The sequence below is a fragment of the Falco peregrinus genome, chromosome 2, assembly GCF_023634155.1.
Source record: "Falco peregrinus isolate bFalPer1 chromosome 2, bFalPer1.pri, whole genome shotgun sequence".
NCBI classification, from domain to species: Eukaryota; Metazoa; Chordata; class Aves; order Falconiformes; family Falconidae; genus Falco; species Falco peregrinus.
Genome location: NC_073722.1, coordinates 100,331,144 through 100,340,619, shown reverse-complemented (window position 1 = coordinate 100,340,619; position 9,476 = coordinate 100,331,144). Strand labels below are relative to the sequence as shown.

General features: G+C 61.4%; 1 protein-coding gene across 2 annotated transcripts; it reads right to left on the bottom strand.

Annotated features, from left to right (window-relative positions):
• Positions 1-296: 296 nt before the first annotated feature.
• On the bottom strand, positions 297-9,171 carry INPP5J (inositol polyphosphate-5-phosphatase J). 2 transcript variants are annotated; one of them, XM_005230521.3, is made up of 12 exons: positions 8,198-9,171; positions 7,113-7,223; positions 5,486-5,594; positions 4,763-4,879; positions 4,517-4,692; positions 3,800-3,911; positions 3,293-3,402; positions 2,758-2,947; positions 2,386-2,523; positions 1,910-2,002; positions 1,563-1,667; positions 297-1,427 (listed from the first exon to the last, which is right to left on the bottom strand). In XM_005230521.3, exons 1-12 carry the CDS (start codon positions 8,986-8,988, stop codon positions 807-809), a joined length of 2,673 nt encoding a protein of 890 aa, XP_005230578.2. In that variant the 5' UTR covers positions 8,989-9,171; the 3' UTR covers positions 297-806. The 2 variants fall into 2 exon arrangements, with proteins under 2 accessions (XP_005230578.2, XP_055653791.1); XM_055797816.1 differs by having other exon boundaries at positions 1,168-1,453; positions 8,198-9,168.
• Positions 9,172-9,476: the final 305 nt, after the last annotated feature.

Sequence of the window (9,476 nt, the reverse complement as noted above, 5' to 3'; positions counted from 1 at the left end):
GTAGGAGGGGATGCTCTGAGCATTGGATCCCCCAGTCCCCACAAGTCACTTCTGAATTTGTGACCCTTCAGCGGGGGGGGGGGGGGGGGGGGGGGGGGGGGGGCAGAACGGGACACACTGAGGAGTGATCCTGACCGCCTTCCCTAGGGAGGCCTGGTGTCAGCCCTGGAGTGAGGTGGGGGACAGCAGCCAGGGACAGGCCCAGGACCCTGCCCTGGGAGTCAGTCCCTAGGTGTAGCAGAAGATAAATAAAGGGTGGTCTGAGCATGGTGTGTGTGGTGCTGGGCCTGCTGGCCCCAGTTCATGCTGGACCCCCACCCCCCTGTAGTAAGCACAGTGCAGCTGAGGTGGGCAGGATGGTTTATTCTGTTGCTTGCACTACATCCAAGGCTGAGGCACAGTGGTAGCAGCAGGGAATGAGCAAGCTTCAGTCTCAGGGGTACCATGGGGTGGTCCTGACTATGCCCATCACCATTGCTGCCAGAGCTCTGGCCTGGCCTCCTGTCCCCCCTCGGGTGCAAGGCCAGCACTCCTCCCATAGGCCTGAAGGGTCTTGCACTTTCAGTTTCACAAGGGGGCCCCTGCCCTGTGCTTGGCCAGCCTTGCCCTCCCCTGCGCACCTCTCAGCCCTACCAGGTCCAGGGCAGCAGCTCAGGCTGGGAGAGGGGAGGCCCCTAGCTGCCAGGCACACAACAGGAGTGAGGAGAGATTGCAATAAATAAGGCAGAGGGGTGTCTCAGCAGAAGAGGGGCAAAGGAAAGCACACAACAAGCACACTACAGGGAGGTGGGAAGGGGGCCACAGCCTCAATGGCCCATGGTAGAGCTACAGCTGTCCAGCTCCTGGGGGCTGCTCCCCTCCTTTGGGGAGGTGCTGCAGCCTGGAGGGCTGGTGGGGCTCATCCTCTGGCAGGGGTAGCCCTGGTCCACACTCTCCCTTCGCCGACCCATGGCCTGGTCGATCATCTCCAGGCGAAGTGCAGGCAGCAGGCCTAGGTTCCTGGGATCAGCCCTGGCCAGGGGGTTATCAGCAGAGAAACGCCAGGGGCCACCCTGCTCCCGCACAGTCTGGTAGAAGGAGCTGCTCTCCTGGCTGTCAGCTGCCCGCCCTAGCTCCTTGGCTTTGGCTCCACGGCAGCCCCGCTCCTCCTGGGGCAGGTGGATGGTAGGGACGTCCCCAGGGAGGCCGTGGCGGCTCTGGGGTGAGGGGCTGCGGCTTGTACCCCTGTCCCGGCTTGATGGCCGCAGGATGAGGCCCTGGAACTTGGCCAAGCTAGGGCTTCGGCTCCGGTGCCGTTTCATCTTGCCCGGGCTAGGGCTACGGGATTTGGGGGCCAGTAGGACAAGCGTGCTGTCATCTTCCTCTTCTGAGCTGCTGCCTGAGCTGTCCGTGGGGCTGCTGCCCTCCTCTGACCTGGGCAGGGAGATCTGCACCCCTGTATCAGCACTAGTGGCTGATCCTCACAGGGGTGAGGGGCACTACAGCAGCTGGCCTCCTCTAGCCAAGCATCCCTATACCCATCCCTCCTGCCTCCCTCACCCTTGCCTCTTGGCTGGGCTGACCTGGAAAGGCTCAGTTACACCAGCAATGCTGCTGGAGGCGTTGCTGTAGTATCCAAGGATGTACTCGCCCTTCCCCTTGGGCAGCGCTTCCTCTGAGAAGATCACCTGCAGCACAGACTGCTGATGGGTACCAGGGCTGGGCACTAGGGTACCACCTCCCAGCAGAGCACCCCAGGCCCAGCCAAGAGCTGAAATCTCTGACACCAGCACATCAGGCCTGCCCAAGGCTCAGCCCAACGCAGTAAGGAAGAAGCCTCCTGACCCATCAGGGGCAGCAAAAGGGCCATTGTCCCCCCCACACTGGGGCATGCATGCCCAGTGAGACAGCAGGGCTGGCCCCAGCTCACCTGTGCACACAGCTGCTTCTCTAGACAACGCTCTCCATCATCACTCCTGGCCCAGACATATGACACATAGTCTTTAGGATGCCGAAAGCCCACCTGTGTGCATGTACATGGGAGAGCACAGTTGAGTAGTGCTGAGCAGGGCTGATGTTCCCCCATCACCCACACCCAGCCTTAGCTATCCTCTCACTCAACCCCCTCTCCTTGCACAGGGAAACCAAGAGCTGCCTCACACCCACCCAGCAGTGCCAGGCTTGGGACCCAGAGAGTAGGAGGAAAAGGGAACTGCTGGATCTGAGCCTCCTGAAACAGGGCCAAGCCCTGCTAACTGCCAGGGCTTCCCAGGGGAAGAGAGAGTGCAGAGCAGAGGTCCATGCCACGCACTCCTGTCTGCTGGTGAAGGGTAGCTCAGAAAGGGCCCTACAGTGTTGTGTGACACCCCCCACTCCCTCCAGCCCCAGAAGCCCCCAAGCCCCTACCCGATAGAGTCCTATCCAGTCCCAGGAGCTCCGGTGGAAGCCAGCAGCCATCTTGTACCTGACAACTGCTTGCTCAGGCCTGCTCCATTCATCAGCCACATAAATCTCAACTGGGGGCTTGTCTGCCTTGGAAGCAAACTGTCAGAGACATACATGGTGAGCAAGGGCATGCCAAAAGAGAGCTGCCCCTGCTGTCCAGGGCACCGGTATAAGGTTAGGCCCTCAGGCGGACACCAACAGCAGCCCCCAGCCACAGTGGCAAGACAGCCAAGCTTGCCAAACAAAAATAAAATAAGCCCTGCACACACTAGCTGGACATCTCACCCTTGTAGCTCCTGTCTTGTGTGCCCATTGGCCCTGGACAGCACTCACCTGCACTGCAAAGATGGCAGCTACTGGCTTGTGGTCACTGACTGTGTACTCCATGTGGCTGCAGTAGCAGAGCTGGCTCACTGACAGGACACCCCGGCTGGGCCGGCGCCCGCCTGCACCAAGCCCAACACCAGGAGATTTGATCTTCCAGAGGATGCGGTCAGTCCAGGCAGGTTTTCGTTTCTTGGCACTGCAGGGCACAGAGGGGCATCTCTTGCCTGGCAGGGGGCAGTGGGCTCCACCCCAAGCAGCCTCCCCCTGCACTACGGCACGCGCGGGCAGGGGATGCGGCTCATCTTGGCACACAGCTCAGTGTGGCTGCAGGGACAGACCTGCACTAGCACCAGCACAACAGTTGCATCTCAGCCTGCTGTCCCCAGTCCAGCCCAGGCCCATCCCAACACTGCTCCTCCCATCCACCTGCACTGGCATAAGCCCCTGCCCTGCTGGCACCAGCACCCACCCTGGCTCTGAGCCCCACCACTCCCACATCCCTCAGCCATGCCACCCACATGCTTGAACTCTGCTTTCCTACCTGCTGTCATACTTGTTGGTGCCTACATCAAACTTGAAGGTGGGTGGAAAGTTCAGGGGTCCCTCCTGAAAGCCACTGAGGACAGGCCAGGTGCTCTTGGCAATGTTCAACTGCGGGAAAGACAGCAGGTTGGGGAACAGACCAGCCTCCAAGGCTAGAGGCCTCTGCAAGCCTCTGAGGCCCCTCCATCCCCAGCACACAGTCATCCCTGCCCCACTGCTGCCAGCCCCACACTGCTCACAGGGTTTGTCCATGCCATGCCAGCAGTTAAGTGCATGGACCAAATAACCCCAGCTCTTTCTAGCACAGTAATAAAGGAAGTGTGTGCCCAGCTCTCATGAAGACCATCCTGGGACTGCACTGCCCCTTCCCCACAAAGCCAGGGCCCTTTTTGCCCCATGGGCAGCAAGGGGACATGCCCTGTCCCACAGCTGCATGGGCAGTTTTGGCAAGAGCCAAACACCATTCAGGGCTTGACCAAGGTTTGGCTTGGCCCAGCCCTCTCACCTGGTCCTTCTCCCAGAGCTGGCTCAGGATGTTGCTGTCAATGGCATACTTCACAAAGCGGATGTCCAGGCTCTCAATGCGGAAGTTGAGGTCTCCAAACCAGAACACGAGGCTGGGGATGAAAGGGAGGGTGACAGGGTAGAAGAGCTAAGGCTACTGGAGCCAGGCAGCACAGGAGGGGGAAAACCATCCCCAGCCTGTGGATGGCCTCAGCCTACAGCTGAGTGCTCTCAGGAGCACCAGTGCAGGTCAGCATTCAGCCAACAGCCCTGCCAGCTGCCAGCCCTGCCTGAATTCCTCAGGTAGGACCAAGCACCATTAACCCAATGGGCCTGACTTCCCTGGGCAGAAACTGAGGGTGGAAGTTTCCACTGTGAGGTACCTACTGGAGATAGAACTGCACAGCCAAGACACTGGGGCAGACCCAGGCCCTCCACCTCACCAGTCCCAAACCCCAACAGCACCAGTACGGCAGGAGTTGCACCAGGCCTGGGTATGACCCAGGGGAGACCAAGGAACCCTCTTAACACCTCTTCCACCATGCTGGGTACCCCACTGCGTCACAGGACAATTTTACTGTTCTGCAGGCAAGACCCCATCTCCAAGCTGTGCTGGGATTTGGGGGACAGAACCCAGACCCATCTGGAGGGGGTCAAGGACTGAGGCTGGCACTAGAGCCCTGGCCCAGATTGGGGAAGAAAGTGGTGAGGTACGCACTCATGGTCCAGGATGCCGCTGGCCGCATGCCCCTCAAACTGCTGCATATGCAGTATGGTGGCAAAGTCCTCCTTGCGCTGCTCCGCCTTCTCCAGATGTGCTGGCAGGTGGCAGTTCAGGAAGCAGACCATGTGGCCGAAGATGGAGAGACGAATGCTCACCCCACCCTTGTTGCCCTGCACCAAGAGGATCCCATGACTCCTTGGGAAGCCAACCCCTTGCCACCTCCCCCAGGGCCACACTCACCCAGTAGCCTCCCAGCCCTGTCCTTGTGCAGTCTGTCTGGATGTCCTGGAGGAAGGGGAGGTGGTAGTACTTGGCAAATACCAGTAGTATCACACCTTGCATCCGCACCGTGCTGACCTGGAATAGGAGCAGAGGCTGAAGCAAGAACCTGTAGGTGTAGGGAGAGCTCCCCCAACCTGCAGGCCACAGGGGCACCACCACCATCCTCTGCACAACACCCACCTTGCAGATGACTAACAGCACATTTAGTTCAGAGATCTATGCACACCCTCTCAAATACTGAGAGCTGAGGTAAGCCCAGCAGTGCTAAGGCTCACCTATAGTCTGGGACAAGTGCCCTAGGGAGCAGAACCTGCCCTGGAACCCACAAACTACTGCCAAGAGCACAGCCTTGTTACAACCCACATTCACCTCCTCACCCTGGTGCAATGCAGCAAGCAACAAGAAACATCCCCAAAGCACCACAGGGAAAGCCTAAGGTCAGGAAAGGGAGCAGTGTGGCATAAGCTAGACTGCATGCTGATGAGACATACCACTAGCCCTCAGGTCAGCTCCTACACACTGGATGGCTGCAGGCTGCCCCTCCGGCAGTCTGTCCCTGCAGCTGGCTCTCCCACCACACCTCCCTCTGTCCTTGCAGTCCAGCTCTCTCATCCTGCGGGGTCCACCTGCCTGGCAGGCAGGGGGAACACCAGCTGCCCAGTCCTTTTGGGACCTCCTTACCAGGATGAAGTGGAAGGGGCTCAGCACATCCATGAAGAGCTCACTCCACTGATCTGTGAAGAGGGCATCCTTCAGGCGCTTGTTTATCTTTGAGTTCACTTCTTGCAGCCTGGGAGGAAAAGAACAGGTCCCTCAGCCACACCAGGAAGCGTCTGTGTCCCAGCCAGCAAGAGCTCCCTGGGAGAGGTGCCAAAGCACAGTGCTGGGGAGCGGGGCCAGGGCAGAAAGGTTCAAGGGAGGACCCTGGGTTTAGAACACAAACCAGCCATACCTTTGCTTCAGTGATGCTGGGCCATGTGCTAGCAGAAGGCACAAGTAGCCCTGAACCCATGAGGCCTTGGCCCTTTTTAAAGCAGGAGCAGTTGAGCTGCACAGGGGCTGGGCAGCAGTCTAAAGCCTATCTGCAGGTGCAAGAGGGGCTTACAGGACATTTCGGCTGCACTGGTCTCTACAGAGAAGCAAGTCTCACTGGTACTTCAGCACAGGGTGTCCAGATGCATCCTAGCCATCAAGCTCAGAGCAGCAGCAAACAGAAGGTTAATAGTGCTCCTCCCAGCTCAGCAATTAGTGAAGAGAGGGAAGGAGAACATCCACAGAGAATGGCAGAATCAGGAAATTTCTTGCCCAAAAATACCAAGTGTGAAGGGCACAAAAACACAGGTCAGAGGAAGCACACAGCCAGGCAGAGATGCCCTGGAGGTGGGGAGCAGCAGGACACCCTGCCCCAGCAAGTCCCTTGCTGTCGGCTGTACCCCCTACCCCATACATCCAGGCTCAGATCTGACTCCACAGCCCCATCCTGCTTGCCCACAAGGCCAAGGGGACCAGGACACTGATCCCAACAGAGCATTGTAGCTCCAGCTTTAGCTTCAGCCTTACACCACTTTCTCCCAGCAGCAAGGAGCACTGGCAAAGTCCCTGGGAGCCTCCTGGAGGCAGATCCAGCTCTCTTACCTCACACCCACAAGCAGAGGCTGCTTCTCACTCCCCATACAAAGGCAGCACGCCCCTGGTCCTTAACAGGAATACACACACACCACAGCAAGCCTCGAGGGACCAGTCTGCCTTTAGACTCTGGCAGAGCTTGCCTTGCCAGCAACACCAATAAAGCCTTACCGCACCAATGTGGCTCTGCCTTGCCAGCAAGTAAGTATTGCCAGGGGCACAGAGCCAATACAGCTGTGAAAGAACAGCAGATCAGTGCCCTTGAGGCCTGCATACCATGGGCAAAAGCCAAGATGAGGAAAACTCTCTCAGGAGACTCTGGCAGGCAAGTTAAATGCTTCTACAGACCTGACCCCAGGACTACCAGGGCTCATGGCAAAAGCAGCACTTGCCAAGCCTGGCTCTGCATGGCATAGCCAGCTACAGGCTCTTCCGGGGTTCAAGGCTATTCAGGATTCAAGGGTTTCAGTACTTCTTAGCACTCCCATCTTACTAGGAGCCAACTCTTCATTGCCTTTTGTGATGTTTTACTGTTTGCAATGCACACATCGCTCCCTGCCCACCATGTCTCAGGGAGGCTGGGGCTGCAGCTCTTCTATTCCCCACCCCCCAGGGCTATGGGCATCCCCCAAAAAAGGATGTGGTGGGGCAGGGGAGGGGGCCCTGCACCTCACCCTCTTACCCAATGGCGATCATGTCTGCATCATTTGTCTCGCCCGTGTTGAGGTGCAGCAAAGATGTTACATCATTCGGGGGCATGGCTGTGCCCACATTCCAGGTGACCACTGTGATGCTTGGGAGGACAAAAGAAGAACAAGCTAACACTGGGGCTCAGAGGGTTCCCTGTCCCTCCCATTCAGCCTCCAGCTGCACAAAGGAAGCTTTCTGCCTGCAACAGAAGCGGCCACAGCTAAAGCTTAGACAGGGCACGTACACCAGGTCCTTAACTTCCATTTGAGGGAGACAGGCCCTTGCCTCGGAATTCTCCCAGGGTCTGCACTCCAGCACATGGCAAGCCCCGCTGCAACCCAAGCCCCAGTGAAGTTCTAGAAACCAGCACAAAGAGCCCTCATTTTCATCACCACCAACTGACACAGGCAGGCTGGCACAGCACGCAGCCTGTGAGACAAGGTGTCCCCAGAAAACCACTTCCCCTCCCTTCCCCAGGAATCGTGCATCCCTTGGGCTCCTGGGGAAAACAACCCAGACCTCAGCCCCCAGACTCTGCCCTAAAGCACAGCCAGCCTCAAAGGCCACAGACAGCACTGCATGTGACAGCAGCTCTGCAAGCCCCAGCGGCACTGTCCTTCACCAGTGCAAAATCATCATCAGTCACAACACATTAATGCTGTTACGCAGCATGCACCAGCAGCCCGCGGGCTCTTTCAGCAGCACTAGGACAAGTCTTGGTCACAGAGGGCACGTTTCAACAGTGAGGGCCAGCAGTGCCACATCATTTCCAGAGCTTGATGACAGCGGAGGCAGATGGCACCTGCTTCACAGCCCGCACCTCCGCCACACCACTTCGCACAGCGCCCACTGCCCCCAGCACTGCCTGCACAGGCAGCAGGCACCGCTCGCCCTCCCCTCCACCTCGAGCCCCGTTTGTTCCCAGCCCCTCACCCCTGACCTCCTCCAGCTGAGCACCATCCGCAGCAGAAAGGAAGGATGGATGGAGCAACCCCAGCCCACAAGAGGCTTCACAGCAAGGCCAGCCTCAGCCCGGCATTGCTCCCCCCGCTCCCCCGCGCAGCGACAACCGCTCACCGGAACGAGCCGTCCTCCGGGGCTCCCGCCGAGCAGCCGAGGGGCGCGCCGCAGGGCTGGCTGGGGCCCGGCAGGCCGAGCGACCGCCCGAGGTGGGACAGCTCGTCCGGCTCGGGCTTGGGCAGGGCTGCCCAGCCGCCGGCGATGAACTCGCTGGAGACGGCTTTGGGCAGGCCGGCAGCCCGGGGCGAGGAGCCCGCCCAGGCCGAGATGTGGTCGCTGGACTCGGCCTTGGGGAGCATCTCCCTCCGCTCGGCGGGCGGCGGCTTCCCGGGGCCGGGGTGCTCCGGGGCGCGGAGCTCGGGGAAGGCGGGCCGGCTGGGCGCCGGGCCGGAGGCTGCCGGGGACGGCGCGCCAGGGCGGGCCGAGGGGGCTCCCGGGCTGGGGGGCAGCAGGGCTGGCAGCGGGAAGGCGAGGGGCCCACCGTGCGCCTCAGGCTGGGCCCGGCCCACCTCCAGCGGCAGGGGCTGGGCCGCCCGGCCCGGGACCCGGTCCTCGGGCCCACCGCGCTGAGCGCCCCCGGACCGCGGGCAGCCGAAGGGGAAGGGGTCGCAGCCGGCGTCCGGCCGGGAGCTCCTGCGGGCTGCAGGGACGCTGCTGCCGCCGCCAAGGAAAAGCGGCGCCGCCGGAGCCCCGCCGTCGGGCGAGGGCCGGACCGACCCCCGGGGGCCGAAGGGCACCGGCCGCACAGGGGGGGAGGTAGCGGGCGCGGGGCTCCGCGGGGGGCCGGGCCGGGGCCCCGAGGCAGCGGCTGAGCCCTGGTCTGCGCTGCCGCGCCGGGCCGGCTCCATAGGCAGGAGGCCCAAAGGCGCAGCCGCGGCGCCAGCCCGGCCCCGCCCGCACTCACCTTGCGCCCCGGCCCGGCCCGGCCCCGCCCCGCCCCGCCCTGTCCGGCCACGCCCCCCACGCCCCCGCCACCTGCGCCGCACCTTAAAGGCGCAGGAGCGGCGAGTGCGATGGCGCCGCCTCGCACGCGCGCACCTGCCGCCGCCCCGCCCTGCGCACGTGACGGCCTGTGCCCCGCCTCCTCCTCGCCCCCCCCCCCCCTCCCCGCGCCGGCGCTGGGATGGAGCGTGCGGCGACACCGGGCGCTGGGGGGGGGGGAGGGGAGGGGAGGGGAGGGGAGGGGCGCCCCTGCGCGTGCACGACGGCCCTTGCAAGTGCGTATCTGCCCTTTTGCGTGCACGTCTAGCCGTGCATGTGCATACCTACCCTTGCCACGTGCACACCTGGCCTTTCATGTGTGCATCTTCACTTCTGCGTGCACACCTGCTCTCCT